General features: G+C 29.0%; 2 protein-coding genes across 2 annotated transcripts in view; one reads left to right on the top strand and one right to left on the bottom strand.

The window, feature by feature from the left end:
- Window positions 1-19,199, bottom strand: part of CCT3 (chaperonin containing TCP1 subunit 3) — a 51,641-nt gene that overhangs the window by 5,962 nt on the left and 26,480 nt on the right. The window contains exons 9-15 of the mRNA XM_067265271.1: window positions 19,052-19,134; window positions 11,135-11,201; window positions 10,749-10,881; window positions 10,321-10,402; window positions 9,709-9,807; window positions 4,812-4,998; window positions 4,607-4,747 (exon numbers count right to left, since the gene is read on the bottom strand). Of these exons, the coding sequence (XP_067121372.1) occupies window positions 4,607-4,747; window positions 4,812-4,998; window positions 9,709-9,807; window positions 10,321-10,402; window positions 10,749-10,881; window positions 11,135-11,201; window positions 19,052-19,134 (792 nt within the window). The remainder of the gene's footprint in view (window positions 1-4,606; window positions 4,748-4,811; window positions 4,999-9,708; window positions 9,808-10,320; window positions 10,403-10,748; window positions 10,882-11,134; window positions 11,202-19,051; window positions 19,135-19,199) is intronic.
- The window catches only part of LOC136970811 (uncharacterized), a 424,253-nt gene that overhangs the window by 391,275 nt on the left and 13,779 nt on the right, over window positions 1-19,199 (top strand). The window lies entirely within an intron of this gene.

The following is a 19,199-nucleotide window of genomic DNA, read 5'->3' as shown; positions in this document are numbered from 1 at the left end:
CAATATTTATAACTATTTTGTGTACCATATTTATTCAGATCTAAGATGCACTTTGATTTCTAAGTGCTCACCCATGTACTTTTTTTTAAAAGACAACTCAGGATAAATTTATGACAAACTGATTCTGTTGACTTAAATTTGTTTGATATTTATCGTAAGTAAAGTATATAGCACTACCTAACATGGTATAGAAATTAGAAACACTCATGTTAGGCTCTTCTGAATCAAAACTAACATTGTTTTAGTGATGTTCCAAAGTATTAGTTTTAGTTGTTGTATAGTTGTAGTTTTAGTTTACTAAAACTATAAATATACAACAACTAAAACCATTCACATCTTCCTCTATGCAATCAGACTCAATGCTTTCTAAGTATCAAAAATGCAACATTACTTGAAACAGTGTTTTACAAGTTTTTCTGGAAATTTCGTTCAAGTATTTATGATGTTACTGTAATAGACTAAAGAGATTGAGCTAAGTCGACTCCTTAAATATTTTCTATTACTAATAATCATCTAATAAAATTATTAAATTAGTTACAAAAAATAAGACACATGACACTACAGGTTGCTAATTATGGTGTATTACATCAAATCTAAGACATCCATTTTCAGAGATACTAAAACCTCAAAATCTAAGCAATCATCTGGGACTAATTGCAGTGGGACACAATTACATAGAATTTTATTTTGCATAGCATCTGCTGGCATGTAATCTCACATAAAACAAGACCACGTTGTAACTTCTAATATATATATATTTTGGATATTTTTTGAATATATTGTATATATACAATTTTTATATACAACATGTATATATTTTTTGAATAGTGTTATGCTTGTTTTCATAAAAAAACTGTAATACAAATAAAAATTAATCAACTTACAGAAAGTTTTTATTTTTCTATGCCACATAGTGAATTTTCCTTAAGTAATCAGATTCAAACAAAGCATAACTTGTCAAAACTTTTTTTCTTTATAAACAGTCATTTTTTGTTATAAAATAATTTCAATTTCAAATAATACAGAGACCATTATTTATGAAAATCATTTATAATGGTCAAACAACACATTAGAAGGTTTAATAAACAAAGAATACTCCAAATATATTAATACATCTAATGATGTATATTTGGAGTATCTGTTCCTCAGAGGGAAGAAAACATTCTGAATAGAAATACACAATTTATGTGTTTTTAATTTGTGATTTACTCTAGTTTTAATTAATTTATTATTAAATGTCTTAGATACTTTAATATTATCCTCTCTCTACATGCACACACACAAATGCAGTAAGTGCTATAATTAAACTAATGCTGATTTTACAGCATCAAATTAAAATAACTGGTGGAAGAGAAGAAATGAAAAAAGATTTTTTACTAAAAAACTCTAGCAACAAGTTGTGTAACTTTCCTGGCTATTATGAAATTTTAGTTTAAAAAAGCTCTATACTATTAATTATAATAATAAATAAAAATTGTGTGTGGTGCCATCTGTTATGAGATTTTGTTATAAATTTTTTTTGTATTATTATAAAATGGAAAAAAATTTAATTTTGAGGGTAAGGGTGAGTTTTATAAAAATTTATAAACGCTGATAAAGAACAAAATCTTCACTAAGTCTGATCCTCATTGAGATGTGACATATGACCTCTTCTATCTCCCTACTCCTCAACCTTTAACCACCAAAATTTAATGACAACAATGTCCTTCATACACAAGCTACCATGCCAAATTTCATTTCTTAATCTTCATCCCATTCTGAGATATTAAATTAAATAGATGCTAACACACACATCCACACAATTTTTTTGGGGTTCAGGTCTCAAAATGTGGAGATTTGAAAAAACAGAGTAAAATTTAACACAATTCCAATACTTTCCCTTGTTATGTATACATAATAGTGGGGAAAGTAAAAATATACAAGCTTTACCAAACTATAAAATTTCTTTTATCACAATATTTTTCATGAAGACTATGTCAGCTCCTAATAATTTGCATCATTAAAGCTAGATTCACATTGGCATACAAACTGCTATGAATGAACGAACAAAACAAACACTAATGGTTGTTTGCATAGAATCATGTTGCACAAACTAAGAATGTGACTGGTCAAAAAGATTAGTTCACATTCTGCAATTTAAAAAATTTTCCTCATACATAAAGGGTGTTTTTAAGAGATCAAGGAGATTTTACTTGTTGTTATTAAACAATTGATATTTCTTATAGATTAATTTAAACCTTATATAATCAGTTTATAAATATATTACACTACTGTTAACCAACTAGTGATATTGTATTGCCACATATAATAATAATTATTATTATTGAAAGTAACTTTTTCTGCTGTCTGATGATTGAATAAACAAACTCTAGATGTGAAAGTTGATTGGTTGAACAAACTGAAGTTGAGATATTTTCAACTCCTGATGAACTAGTTTCAAGGGGAAAAATTGGCAGTTCTTATCCATTCATAGTGGTTCATGTGCCAATGTGAACCTAGCTTTACCCCAATCAGAAATATAAACTTACCAAATTTTGTCAATCTTCAAATTTGTACATGCATCATCTAGCAGACTTGATATATTTAATTTGTTAAAGAAAATTTATCCACCACAAACAACATTATTGCACAAATTTTGTCAATGTTATATTTAAAATATAATAATTTTCAGTTTTGATTCACTTACACACATGAAAATCAATTAATTGTGATGCTATAGCTTAGGTTAAAATTAAGTCAAATATACTACAAACTGTTTAAAATTTATCAAATGACAAAAAAATAGTTTTGCTGTTTGTACTGTTGTAATAATTTTACATTTTTTATAAAAAATTACTGATTTTACTACATGACAATGACAAATATAAATTGAATGATAAAGAAATTGTCGTAAGAAAAATTTAATGACGATTGCAATAGAAACGTTTACTTCACCGATAAAAAAGCAGTCCGTATAGGAACTGGAAATGTACAGACAAGAACAACTTTTTCATTCATTATAAATATTACTGTGATCAATAACTATCAGAAATGGTTCATTTAAACTGTGTAACTGTGTGCATGCAAGAGGGTGTTGTTGTCATTTAGTACAACTTTTGTTGACATCTAGCAGCAATCCATATGTCATTGCTTACTTTTATTTGCAAATAAATGCTTGTTTTGTGTGAAAAGAAGTTTTTCCTGGCAATTTTTCAAAATGTTGAGTGTAATTTAAGTGTATTAAATTTTGTTTTCACAACAGAATTATTACTACAAAAAAAATCGGAAATGTTGCAAAAAGCCTTTGGTGGCAACAGTCTAAGCACATCCCTGAATATGTTCCAGTATCATTTGGATCTTGTCTAACAATTTCAAAAAATCATTTGAGCTTGTGGCATGTCGCTTCTCAACTTGTCCTCAAAACATCAAATTTTTCCAACAACAGTGTGTTCAAGTGGTAGAGGAAATGCTTTCCCAAGACAAATTCTTCTTAAACATAGTATTATGAGTAATAAAACATGAATCTACACTTTTGACACCAAAACAATCAAGTGAATGGCACTCAAAAAGTGAAGCAAAACCAAAAAGACCACATTAAAGTCAGTCAAAAATCAAGGTCGCATTGACAGTCTTTTCTTCAATTGTCATGGTGTTGTGCATCATAAATTCCTTTCGATTGGCCAAACAGTCAACAAAGAATAATTATTTGAGTGTTTTTTGTTGTTTGTGCAAATTAATTCATAGACACCAGATTTGTGGCAAAAAAACTCATAAATTTTGCACCACAATAATGTACCTGCTCACAATGCTTGTTTTTCATGAATTTTTGGCCAAAAGCCAAAAATTCAACAAATACAGTCTCACAAATTCACTTGATATGGCACAGTGTGATTTTTTTCTGTTTCCTGAACTAAAATTTCCCTTTGTGGTCACTATTTTGAGTCAACTGATGCCATAAAAGAAAATTCACTGCAAGTCCTGAAGAGGTTTCACAAAAAATGACTTTAAAACTTGTTTCAAAGATTGGAAAACATGTTAGCATAAGTGCATTGCAGTGGAAGAGGAATACTTTGAAGGGAATGAAATAAATTCAAATCTTGCATTATACTGAAATCTTGCATTATACCATTTCCAATACTTTTTGATCATAAGGGTAAATATGGACAAACTTCAACTTTGTGTGTGACTTTGATGTTAAAAAAACATAATAAAACAATGCTATAAAAATGAATCTAATATATAATGTTCTTCAATTCATTCTAACTGAAAAAAGTGAAATTGAAAAAATCTCATAATAAATATTAAAAAAAGACTATAAAAGCGTTGGTTTTTATATATACAGCTAAAAAATCTTTTATGAAATAAATTGTAGTTCATGTAAATCTCCAAAAATATAAATAAGAAAAAAAAAATGTTCAACTTCAAGAATATATTTCATAATTTTAAAAAACATTTAAAAAATTTTTATCTGAGAATTATTATTATACAAATAAAAGAAATATGCATGTAAGATTTTTATATTTTATGATAGTATTTGCAATGTAATAAACAGTCTTGTTTAGTTCAAACAAAATATACTTCATTATTGTCTATGAATTAACTTTTTTTGCAAGTTGTTTGTACTTACACGAAGAGCAGTTAAGGTTCGAATTGTGTGTCCACCACAATTTTGAATAAGAGTACGAGGTATTACTTCTAATGTTCTTGCTACTGCTTGATAGGGCCACTGTTGAACACTAGTAATTGTTTTAGCTTTCTCTTTCAAAATCTGAAAGATAATTAGTTTAAACATCAACAGCAAAAAACGTCACCATAATAAATCATTTACGTACCTGAGCCACACTCATTTCAACTGCACCACCACCGGGAACCAGATAAGGTTCCAACATCACATTTCGAGTTACACACATAGCATCCTGAATATTTCGTTCTACTTCATTCAGAACATCTTTGCTCGCACCCCTGAGAACAATTGTACATGCTTTTGGATCTTTGCATTCTGTTATAAAGCAGAAATACCTGTAATTAAATTTAAAATTTATTATATTGTTTAGAAATTTTTAAAAATGAGAAATTAATTTATAATTTCATACATTAATCTCTTGAACTTTAAAATAACAACAGCTTTTTATCAAGTTTAGAAATGTTATTAAATGTAATTCAAGAAAAAGAACATATTTCTATTCTTAAAAACTATAAATCATGATGTGATCTCTCTTTATAACAGAAAAATTTTATACAATATTAACTTATTTAAACTTTATGTAATGCTGCATTTACAAAGATAATGATGGTTAAAATCTATTTTATCTCATTCCAGTTTTCTCCCTAAATAAAAATTTTAAGTAGGTCAACCTGAAATATTAGTTGGATGCTACTGAAAATTTTCTTACAAATTTCAGTCAACAACAAAATTTCATACTCCAAAACTTAATAGCATACTAGTCTGTATTCTAATTATCTTAAAATAAATAAAATTAAAAATATTTTTTAGCACACCAAAAGAAATAATATAAGAACTGGTCAAATGATTAGCTAAAACCAAATCGAAGAGAATATTGTAACTTACAATAATTAAAGGACCTGAAGCTTTTTATAATATTTTTTTCTCTTCTATGAATACAGCTACCAATTTGACTATTAATGAGGACTTATCATTATCACATCACAATCAAAAAGATGACAAGATTAGAACTTCTTTAGTCTTTTAATTAACTCAAAAATGTATATTTTGGGTCTTTTGACATATTTTTAGTTGGAGTAGAAGTCTGTTATTCCAAAAAATCTGATGTCCTCTGATCCATTAAAACAAGATTCTAGTGTGTTTATATATATGTTATGGACAAAGTGATTAATCAGGCATTATGAATAATGACCAAAAAGTAATTGATTAATTCATCAATGAATTTTCCAATCAATCCCCTGATCAATAACTCATTGACTATCTGATCACTTGCTTGAACTTTAATTGTGTTCCCATTTTTTAGACATTCCTCTTTTATAGGAGGTCTCAAAATGAATATAATATTTTCTTTTCTTCCCTTTTAGAAGGAAGAAAGTATAAGAAAGCTCCAGAAATCTTTCTTTTTGTAAAGGATGTTCTCAATTGATATAATTTTAAATGACTGTTAAGTTGAACCTTTTGTAAACTAAATTATAAAATTTTTCATATATTGCATATTAGATTTGTTTTTATTTAAACATTTAACTAAACATTTTGAAAGCTCAATGTTTGTAATACCACATGAAGCAGTCCAAAAAAATTTAATCCACAATTTGACAATTCGTTTGTATGTTTGCATTTCTTCCAATTACTTTCACCAATGGCCAAGTGGATACACTACTGAACATTGGAGTTGGTTCTGGATTCAAGTTGAAGAACAGGCTGGACATGTAGTTTTTCCAATCATCACAAGTATTTTACACTAGAGCCTAAACAGGAGCCAGTTTCCAATAGAAAGTCCTCCTAAGAGGCACTCTCTCCTTGGTAAATGGGCACATGTGTTTCAATGCCTTATTCTCATCAAACAAACCCAATCCAATATGGAATAGTTTTTATATGCCATTTGTAGTTAAACACTGAAGTTTTGCTATTTAATTGAAAAGGATTAAATAATAAATAAAATTTGTAAGGATAATATAAATTTATTAAATTTTTCTGATAAATAAGTTACAATTATTCCATTTCTGATTTTTTACCTAAATTTAAAATATTCTGTTTAAACACATATTATTATATCAAACTGGTTTATCATATTATTTTTGGTGGTTTTTAAGGTCTGAAACCAATCTTCCAGTTTTCCATAAGGACAGTATCACATTTTACACAGATTTTTTGGGAATGTATCTACTATGCGAAAACAGAACTAGCTGTATAATATTTTCTCTCTCATTTACTTGAAAAAAAATTAATATATATTTCACAAAAATATTAGAAAATGTTTATATTAACTGTTATTCAGAATATTTTATTATTATTTCCATGAAATAATACAAAGGCTTACCAAGAAATTTAACAAAATAACATTTACATATTATGGACATAAAATGTAATATATGTCCTTCATTATATTGTTTCTAATAAATCTAAATTAAATATTTTTAAATGTTAAATTCAAATAAATTTTATTTTTAAGCTGCTATTTAGAAGAATATAAAAATTCACATGTTTAATTGTAAATTATCCAAATATATATTTATATATAAAACAAAATTGCATAATTTATACCAGCAAATGCATACACAAAACTCTTAAAATGATGAGTTTTTTTTTTAAAAAGGCACATGTTTCATAACATGGTTTATTAATTTTTTTACAATGCAGGTATACAGAGTATCACAATTATAGTAGACTAAGGAAAATACTGAATGGGTACAAAATGTTATAAATAAAAGTTAATACACTACGCTGTTTTATTAACATGGCAATTCAAACAAAAAAAATGCAGCAACAAGTTGCTAAACTTTCCTGGCAACATTTGGTGATGCCATCTGTTTAAACTTTTATATTTTTAACTATTATAAAATGGCAAAAAAGCTTAATTTTGAGGTTAGGGATGAGTTTTACAAAAACAACAAATAAAATTTTCATTAAGTCCTACCCATCTCAAGATATGACACCCCTTTATCTCCTCATCCTCTTAACCTTTAATCACCAAAATTTAATAGCATCAATGCCCCTCATATACAAGCACCATGCCAAATTTTATTTTTTAATCTTTATCCCATCCTGAGAAATTAAGCAGAATAGAAGCCAACGTAAACATACACACACACTTTCTTTGCAGTTTTTTTTTTACTTTTTTGGATTCAGGTCTCAAAACATGGAGATTTGCAAACAAATTCAATGTCAAATTTGTACATAACAACTGAAAAAGTAAAATAACAAAAGTCAACTATTTCTTTAGTCTATAATAATTAATCATTACAACAACATAAATTTACAATAAGAAAATAGCAGAGAACTTTAAGTACAATATATTTACTAAAATGAAGTTTTTTTGTCCATTTCATACAGATATCATCAGGTTAAATAAGCCTAAAGTAGAAGTGAAAAATCAAACTGAAGAACAAAGTTCAAATTAAGAGTTTTGCTCCAACATGACTGCACCATCAGCAACACTATGACCGCAAAACTTTTGCTGGCATTGCTGGGGTTGGCTGTTGTGCTGCTCCTGCCATATTCACCAGACCTCCCCCCTCCCTCTGTCTATGCTTTATTTGACAACAAAAAAGATTTGCTGCATAGCCAAAAATTCACAAATAATGAGAAACCACAGGTAGCTGTCCATAAGTAGTTCCTATCAACCAAGTGTCATTGTCATTGCTTTCAGACTTTAGCCTTTAAGACTATAAGACTGTCACTGTTTCATTTTTATACATTAATCTTTGTATTTAGTAAAGATTACTTATACATTTTAGGTGTTATTATACATTTTTTTAAACAATAGGTAACTAATCATTTGTAAAATGACAAACAAAATATAGTGGTATCTCAGTACTCAAACAATTTGGCATTCAAAACACAAATTCTGAAAAAAAAAAAAAATCACTCAGTACTCAACTGAACAAATTTTCAATTAATAACATATTTTTATTTCGTCAACCACAAAACTTTTTTATGATAAAAATAAAAAATATAAAAATGTTGCCAATATTTCTGATCAAGATTAACAAAAAAGCTGAGACGACAACAATACTTTGTGAAAAGAAAATGCCCCGGTTTAACAAAAATTAATATTAACAGTAATACAGTACTATTAATTGCAACTGTTAATTAATTATTGATTGCTTTAATCTCTTAACAACAACAACAACAACAACAACAAAAAAAAGGTATACTTTTGCAAACATCTGGAATGTAACCTTATGTTTTGCATTTGTCCTTTGTTTTGTATATCATGGATCCTTAACACAGTACTTTTTCAGAACATAACTAGTGTGTTATATGAGGAATATCTGTACTTTTGAACTAAAAAATGTTTTAAAATAAACATTACACCATATCTTAATCTTCCACAACAAAATATTATGTAATGCAATGGAACTCAGCTCAAAATACATTATAAACCAGTAAGTTTTTCATTTTTCTACCAGATACCAGTGAGTACATTTTTGTTATATAATTCTTTAATCATCAAAATTAATCAAGTAAAATAAATTAATGTAGCAGCAAATTATACAATAAAATTTTTTTAAATAAATAATTCATAATGCTTAGTAAGTATACACAAAGAAAAATTAAAGTGTGACTTTCCCAAACTGGTGTTATCATGTACTTATATTACATAAACATTGACCAGCATATTTTTTTTATTCTTTCCAATGTTTTTGACTATCATTTGCAGCCATTTTCAGAATCACACCCAAAGTGAATAAATAGAGTATCAGAAATATAGAATGTTACTTTTTTACACCAATATATTCAAATTCAACTGTAATCAAGTGATTACTTTTGCTTCTCATTAATTATTTTTGATAGTCTGAGCTGAAGAAGTAACAGAAAGATACAGAATGGAACTATAAACACTACTGTAATATCTTTGTCTATTATTGGATAAATTTAAAATATTCTATTTTCAAAATCACATTTCACATAATACCAGATCAAAGGCAAAAATGCATTTTCAGTATATTTTTATCTTTGATCTGGTATCAATATATCAATATATTTTCTAGAATTTATTTTCCTTAAAAAGTTTTATTAAAATTATTTATGAAAACACTTACTCATCACCAATCTTCTTAATTTCAAATAATCCTGCATTTGTTCCAATATCATCCTCTTTCAATTCATCAGTTCTATTTACAATTGTAGCACCACAAGCACTATTTTTAATAAATAGGAAATCTTTAAAAAAATTCTGAAACTGAATTTATTATAATAAATAAAAATTCTGTATGCTATTTATTATGGAATCCAAATTTATTTCTCATATATAGTTTTTGTTAAAATGTTAATCCTACAATTTTCATATACACAATTAATCCAATATACTTCAAATATAACATGAACAATTTTAAAAACTTTTTGACTTTAATATGTTGTAATTTTGCATTTATAGGAATACTAACACATCTAATCACCTGTACAATACAAAGATATGGAAAAAGGAAATGATGATAAATATGACTGATTATAAATACAAATGGTATATTCACATTGATAATTGAAATTACACACATATGCACAATAATTTGACAAAGGACATAATAGAAAAAGATTAATGTAAAATTTTTAAAAATTAATATTACTTTCTATATATAAAAATATACATGCACTAATTAAAAACTACCATTAAGTAACTCTTTTTCAACTAAAATACATAATTTATTACTTACCGAGCAATTCTATTGTTATCAGATTTTCTAACACGACGAATAGCAGATATATTTGCTTTAATGAAATAATGTTGTGCTAAATCTAAAGGAAAAAAAAAGCAATATTAAATAGATGATATTTTAATTGTATTTTTTTACAGATTATTTTATGAAAGGTATAAAAAAATTCAATTTAGTTTTTATCTAATGTAAGCATATATAATAGCTAATTCTAGTTCAATATGAACAAGTTAATTATTTAAATTTCTTAATATTGGATGTATACATTTTTTTTTTTTAAATATCACTATAAATTCTAACAAAACAAGGTCATCAATAGTTTACAGTGCAAAATTTATTTTTCATTGTTTCAAAGACAGAAAAAGTCTACTGAACCTTGTTTTTCAAATATATGCTATCATTAGTGAAAAACAACTTTTTCAACATACCACTAATTCCCTTTTCTGTGATGACAAGATCAGGTTTCAATGCAACAATATCACTACATAGCTGTTGAATATATTGTTCTTCTAATTCTAAAATTCTGGTGAAATCTTCCTCTTTTGTTATCTCTATATTTGTCTATGAAATAAGTGTTTAAATTAGAGACTCTTTTCATAATTTACATTAGAGAAAAATTAATCCTATAATAAATTTTACTAGTATTGAATTAATTTTAGAAAACTAGTCTATAACATATTTAATATTTTTAAGACATATAATTAAAAATTTAACATAACTTTTTTTAATACTTCATTAGAAAATTATCTATTTCTTCATTATATTCTATTATTACAAGTAAGTTAACATTTAATTGAAAAACTTCATAACTTACTTGACTTTCACCTTTTTTATATTCCAAAGGACAGTCTAAAAGCACAATTCTTGGGTTTTCAATACGCCTGAGAAAAATAATTCATAATTTGTATACAATTATGGTTTCTAGTTATTTCAATACAATGTAATTTACAATTGTTTTCATATGAACAGAGCTGATAATCCTTTAATTGTTAAATTTCAAGTATTATACACTTCTTAAATTTGTTCTACGTATTTATTTTAAATCTGAATTTCTAAAATATGCAAATTGTTAAATTAACATTAATATACAAGTATAAGGATTAACTGATAAATAAGAACTACCAAAGCATTTCATAAAATGCAGGGATAGAAACACATGACTCTCATTATTATATATATATTGTGTATGGTAGTTAAGTACAGCAAAAAAAAAAAAAAAAAAAAAAAAAAAAAAAAAAAAAAAAAAAAAACAAAACAAAACAAATGAATTCAGAATATCCATTCCAAAGTGTCAGTATTGCACGAATGTCCATCAAATTTCCACCAAAAGAATGCTGAGAGCAGTCTTGAACTATATGTTTAATTAATAGTTTGAGTTCGACCACAGTCGCAGCTTGCATCTCTGGACATGTTCCATGTATTGGGAAGATAGTTGCATCTGCCAACTGAGGTCCAGATTCTATTGATGGTGGACCAGATATAGTGTGGCAATTTGAAACCAGGAGGTGACTGTAGGGTCCTTCACCAAATCTTTATTGGGACGGGATGAATTGTTCCAGAGGGACTGCAATTCTGTGACTCCCCAAAGCCCTGCTAGTTGCCTCACTGTGGCAGGGAGGTGTTCCTGGGCAGGGCAGGTGATGTCAGCAATAGATATTATATTCCTGGTAGGGCCTTCAAAGCTGTGAAGGCCTTCCCAATATGCCCAGCTACATGCTAACAGGCAAAATGACAAAACAGCATCTGTTTCGCTATGTTAAGGGCAGCTGACTCCTGTTAGGAGCAACCCACTTTCTGAATATGATGGTAGCTGGCATGTGCACTCAGGCCAAGTCTTTGACTGACTAATACCATCAATGGGTTGCCAAATATCTTCAGATATCTTGGCTTGTACAGCATTCAAATTCTCATTATTATGATATAGGTCAGTAAAAAGCAAACTTTTTAAATCCAGCACTTCTATCAATAAAGAAAAAAAACATTCACCGTACAGCAGAAATCACAGGAAATTTTAAAGCTTTAGATTTAAAACAAAATTAATATATAGCCTAAATACAATATTAAAAAATATTATTCAGTCATTTTATCATTTAAAATCATCAACAACCAATTGCAATTTTTTTGTGTACCCCCAATCCAAAAACAAAGAAATCAACATTGATTGTTTTGTTCTTATGTTTTGTTTGTTTTTCATGCCCATTTCCCATTAGGTGCATGCAAAGCTGTTTTTTTTTTTTTTGGTCCTCTAAATTCCATTAAGTGTGCTCAGCCATGTTAAAGAGCATCCACATTGTCACTGTAACCCCTCTGAATTTGGAAAACAAGGTCATGGACCCCTCCTTTTTTATTACATTTTTGGATTCCTCATTGCAATTAATGAAACACGGCAAAGTTTTATTAAAATCAATGAATCAAATTTTGAGAATGAAAGCAATTCTGTAAGCCACGTATAAGAGGCTTCATTAAGATTCTATCTCAATGAAGAAATAAAAAAAATTGCACATGCATTTAAGATAATGGATCAATTCTATTAATCAAATTCCAACGTGGTGTTGCAATTTCCTGCCATTTTTAAATAGTCACACTGACAAAGACATTTGTCAGTTGACTGTGCATTTCAATCAGCACAAAAACAAACTTTTTGTTTTCAGTTGTAATTGTGCTCATGAAATATTTGGAGGGAATCTGCTAGTTAATGGAAATACAGTAGAGCAAGGGTGTCCAACCTGCGGCCCCATGCAACCCAATAAACGTGTAAACAAAATTGACAAATTTTTTATATTTATTTATTTATTTTAACGGCATAAACTCAAAAAAGACGTTTCACAAAGTTTATACATATTTTATTTTTGAGTGGAAAGGAAATATTTTCAAATACTTAGAAATGTATGAATAAGGAATGTAAGGAACTGAGTCCGAGCATTATTTTTATTTTAGTATTATTTTTTGTTTTATTATATTTTGTTTGGGGCTTATGTTTGTTTAGGACAAAGGTTCCCCACCACTCTTTTAGTAATAACGAAAAAAAGAAGATAAACCAACTCACGAAAAAACGAGCGCCGTAGGAAAATCTCAAGCACTTGCGCTGCCCAGTGGAAGTAAACAGTCCGCAGAAAAAAAAAAAAATGGAGGAGGGAATCCCACACTCACTAGAAATACTTACTAAACCGTAATAACATCCCAGAAAATTGTGCTAAATACTTTGTAAACGGTTTATAAGCTTTTGTCGGAAAATTAAAGCTGCCAGAAAGAAACTTTAATGTTAGAAAACTAAGTATGTAAATAAGGGGAGTAACCCAGCTGAGTTGTGATGTCACCTCACAGCATAAAACCAGCATGTCAACCGAAGAATGACGAGGTGATTTCCAAATTGAGGCGATCCAAGGTAATAAAGAGGAATTCGATTGACGATTTGACGATAGCGAAAAGGAGTGAGGAAATAGGTTCCTAGTATAGTGAGGTGACAGATAGACGTTTAGTTCGTAAGAGATTGTGTTCATGGTTCCTAAGTGTTTGATTTGTCGAATTTTCAAAGGGGAATTAATATTAAGTTAAGCTAAGTAGCTGAGTTTATTGTCGGGTTGACTTGTTGATTTTCGTTTATAATCCAAAACAAAATTTATTGACAATTGTACATAGTAAATTCTATTTACTAATTAAATATATTTGAAACTTTTTTGCTTTGACTTGATATTTGTCGTTATTCTTACTAATATTTTCGGTGCACGCGTAAAAGCCCAGGCCTGGCAAACTAATCTCGAATCCGCGCAAAGTAACATTAGGTTAACGGAAGTTTTACCGGCCGCAGTTAGTGTCTGTTTCCTAAGATACTAAAAATACAGAGCTTAAAGCAGTCATGGCAATAAAAAAAAGTGAGAAAAGAGAGTTCACACTGAAAAAAAGCTAAAAAAGCTAATAGTGTTAAAATGAACGAAAACAGGCGTTATTAAAAAAAAACACAAACGAACACATATTTTGTATCAATAACATTGCATATGATATTAGATTGATTATTAAGTGGACTGATAAGATTAAATATAAAAATAGTTAGGCTGAGTTTATACTCCAGAAAAGTGACCAGTAAGACTGCATTAAGCCAGAACAGGCCCGCATTAAGTTTTCATGTGCCCCGTACAGACTTCCCACCATTACACAGCAAAGCAAATGGAATAGTAACATAACTACCAGAATGTGTTTCCATATAACATGCCAAATTTCAAATGCCATTTATTTCAAGGTACATTTTTTGATTTCTTCATAAAAAAAATGTAATTAAAGAAGAAAAAAAACAACTTCTGGCAGAATCAGTGGGTTGCATGTTCATTATATAGCAGGGGTGGGCAAGCAAAAGTTCAGTGGGAGCCGAAATGTAGGTTTTGCAAAATGCATGGGAGCCGCAGTTCTGATACTTTTTTATTCTGTACTGCAGTTCTGTACCTGGATTTTATTATATAATATAGAACAAGTATTGAATTTTTTTAATAAACATATTTTCACAAAATTGTGGAAATAAAACTGTAAAAATAATAATAAAAAGCAGAAATTAACACTTTCAGCAAGAGCCACATAAAATTCAAAAAGAGCCGCATGCGGCTCTCGGAGTCTCATTTGCCCACGTCTGTTATATAGCAATACCACTAGTAATTGTGACCCAATCATTTATTTGGTAATTTTATCAATATTTTTTAAATGATTAAAAATAAAATTACAGCATTCATTACTGGTAATACTAGTCTCCAAATCTATTCCCCTGAATACAATAAAACAATTTGTTAGTCATTCGACCCACAACTGACAGAGAAGAGAGTTTATGAAAACAATGTAATTAAACATTTAGCAGTTTGTTGTCCTTCACCGTGGGGAACCGGCAGAGTTTATTACTTTCACAGGAGAAAATATACAAAGCTTTCTACTACCCTCAAGTTGAAAAATATACAATCCCATGAAATTTAACAAATCTGACATTAATAAGCAAATGATGAAATTATTTATAGAGAGTTGATATTTGATAAGTTTAGTTTTTTGCTCTTATAGATCAAATTACAGAAATTATAAATAAAAATCTCATTTTTTAAAAATTAAAATCATAAAATTTCGCTCACAAAAGATTGAGATGGAACGCACGCTTTTTATTTTTATAATCGCTTTGTTTTATTAGACACAGACATTATTCCTATATAGATTTATTAATTATAATAAACATACATTATGTATAAAATTACATTAAAATAACACTGTAATTAATGTCTGAAATGAAAAAGTAATTGAATCGAGTCTCACCTCCATATTAATTAACGCGTTGTTATGGGGGCCTAGTAGAAGCTGTAATTTTCTGGGGAGGGGCACCAAGTTAACTGCGTGGGGCCGGGCTGTAATTTTCTGGGAGGGGCACCAAGTTAACTGGGGAGGTGTGCCCACCCATGCCCGTTCCTGGCTACGGCCATGTTAAAGTGCCACAGTAATTAATTGATTACGTTGCATCAAATTAAATAATTTATAAAAATTGAAATAATAAATATGTTTATAAAATAATTGGCTGTATCTGTTCGCAATGATAATGTAAAACACACTGTACTTATAGTTTAGCATTTCCGATATTTAATTTATTTTTGAATTTTAAAATATAAGAAAAACAATTTTTTAAATAAAGTTTTACGCATTTAAATCTGCAACTTTAGATAATACAACGATATAAGAATCCATCAAAAAAGTTAATTAATAATAATTAAAATCAAGAAAAAGTATAAGTTTCTTTTGAGGTAAGGAAACTTGTAAAAAGTCAGGTACGTGATCACATGATGCCCGTCTCCCCACTTTGCGTAACCAAATGGTCGAGGTTGAAATAAAACCACAGCAGAAGTAAAAACAAACATCGGCGCATGTATAGGACAATAAACTTGAACGGGAGCGAAGATGAGACATAACACCATGTAATTTATGCTAATTACTTTCTAATATTAAAATATTAAAATCTTCAATAAATTATAATTAAATTAATTTTTTGACTGAGTTCGACTAGAAGCATATCGAAAAGCTAGATTAAAGTGAAAATAGCGGTTTTTTGACGCTAAATATTTACAAATTAATTTTTTAATTTGGTGCCGGATTGACCGCAGCTGTTCGAATGCGCACGTGCATGAAGAGTTTTATAGTTTGTCAAAATGGAAAATGAAGGACACCGTTAGAATGCAGAAAACCATGGTGCATGCCAAATATATAAGCACCCACTTAAAACCAAACTTTTGTCTTTGTCTAAAGATTGTCTCTACAGAAGTTATTAATATTTAGGATATTAGTTTAAAATCTTGTATTTCCTGGCACGAGATTCGCTCGATCTTTAATTAATTTTACAGAGTGCTAGAAAAATACAAGCTTTGAAACGAGTGTCCTACAACATTTTATTTAATAATAACAGTAGAAATCAAATTTATTATTGCTCAACAATTATTTTTTCGGTTTTTCTACGGTAGTCAAAAACGAGTAAATGTCATCGTTTAAGCTAAAGAATAGCAGGCGATTGGGAAGAAGTTTGCTTAGCAACTTACTTCAGAAAGTATTGGGTTCTATATGATTTTCTGTTGCTAAAACACGAGTTTCTACTGTTAGTATTAAATAAAATCTATTTCTTTCTTTTGTCCACTACGCTTAAATAAATACAAATGCTAAAAATAATGCTGTATAAAAATCACTCTTAATGCCGAACTAGAAGTGTACTTGACTTAATGCAGCGTGATTATATCGAAGCACTGCGGAGATCGGTATCTCACAAGAATACAAGCAAGGAGAACCCACGTGCAAATTCCTACAGCATGTGCAGAGTATCAAGCTTTGGGAAGCTCCTCGTTTTGTTAGTCTATATATAAATGTAGTACACTACATGTGTGTATGACAGTGCCTTAACATGTTGCGCACAGTCCATAAGGCATACGGGGAAGTGCTGGTTGCTAATTTGCTCCTGAGCGCATTTACGAAAAAAAAATTTCACATGGGAAGTGAAAAAAGCTAAAAAAGTGAGTTTTTCTCAGAAAAAGCTAAAAAAGAGAGGAGCTATGAAAAAAAGCTAAAAAAGAGAGTCACTTTAAGCCCTGAAAATAGTACTTTACAGGAATACTAAATAAAACGAGTTGTGACTCAAACAATTATAGACTCAAATTCGGGGAAAGGAGAGAAAGGTCAAAAGATAAAAAAAAGTAGCGAGAAAGGTTAAATAGACCTTCTGTTATGCAAATATTGACCCTTAATTTTCCAACCTTCCTCACTTCTTTATCTTTTGTCCTCTCTCTCCTTTCCCCACATTTGAGTCCCAAATCCAGCTTTATTTAGTATTCCTTCCAGCATTGCAAGATTTGGTTATTCGTTTTTTAGTTTGGCAAAAAAATATCATTTGGAGCATTGGCTACTTTTTGGGCTACACATTATTTATTAGTTGAATAAAAATGCACTTTAAAATGTGTTTTGTCGTTTTTTATTAATTAGTGACCCAAATAAAACAAATATTTGTGTTTTTCAAATAAATTTTTGTCTGTCTCCTTTGTAATCAATGAATTTATCGATTTCTATGAAAAAATTGAAAGTGTCTGTAGAAGTAATTTTTTAAAATACCCTTTTTTGTGATAAAGTTTTAATACTTATTACTATACTACTTGTATATTTAAGGATTACCATATATTGACCACAAGTATATATAATATACTTGTGGCCCAAAACTCGATGACTTCTTCCAATGTGGCCCAGAGAAACAAAAAGGTTGAACACCTCTGCAGTAGAACATCAATTATCCAAATACCAATCAACTGAAACATTGGTTAACTGAAAGCATTCCAGTCAGCAAATTTAAAATGTGTTTAAAAACATTTACTTATGTTTTTTACTATAATGAATAGCATTTTAGTAAAATGCTTCAGTACATACAAAGTAAAATTTTATTATACCTATACTAGCTGAGAAAAATAACATGCAAACCAGAGTATTCACCACAGTGATTCAATAGTTCTCCAAGTTTGAAATATAATAGGTAGAAAAGCATGATTTGCTGACTAAGTCAGATTCAGTGGTACTAGAATTGGGTTAACTTAACAATTTGCTATCTGCAAAAACACAAATCTACATATAACAATCCAATAAAACAAAATCCTCCTGTATAGTAAATGAAAAACTCAAACATTAAAGTAAGTGATTATTTTAACAACAATCTACATACACTTTTTCAAATACAGTAGAGTTCCACAAACTCAACTTAAAGTGGACTGAGGAGGTAAAAAAAGCTGTCAAAAATGATGAGTTTTACAGTATAGTGATGATGTTAGTCTAAATAACTGAATTTTCAAGCAAAATCTGCAAATTCATATACATATTAACTACATACCAATAGTGAATATTTCTATTTGTAGTTAAATTTTTATTATAAAAAAATTGGCTATTCAGACACTTCTTTTGAGTAAGTGATATCCATGCCATGATGTTCTGCACTGCACCTTGGAAAAAAGATTATATTCTTTGTCAACATGTGGAATTGATGCTATTATAAAGTGTTGCCAGTGAAGAAAGGTAACTTATTTGATCCTAGCATTAAGTAAGATATAGTGGTAAAAATTAGATTACACATATTTTTCTTTTCTTTGAATGACACAACAAGCTTTACAGAAATCGTCGAGAGTTGAGTTTCCAGGACTCTACTGTAATACTCATGTTCATTTATACGAATAAGGTCCAATAAGATAGTCTTACTTACCTCCTCATTTTTGGATGTGTAATATCTTTATTTAACATTACACCTTTTAATACACAGGATTCTTCAATAGCTCCACCAGGCACCTGTAGTAATCAATAATTTATGTCACTATTTTTTAAAATTCTATTTATGGGTACTAAACAATTCC

Source organism: Centruroides vittatus, unplaced genomic scaffold (genome assembly GCF_030686945.1).
Source record: "Centruroides vittatus isolate TY-2023 unplaced genomic scaffold, ASM3068694v2 contig_2190, whole genome shotgun sequence".
NCBI classification, from domain to species: domain Eukaryota; kingdom Metazoa; phylum Arthropoda; class Arachnida; order Scorpiones; family Buthidae; genus Centruroides; species Centruroides vittatus.
The sequence above is the reverse complement of the archived record's forward strand: the minus strand, read 5'-3'. Positions and strand labels throughout refer to the sequence as shown.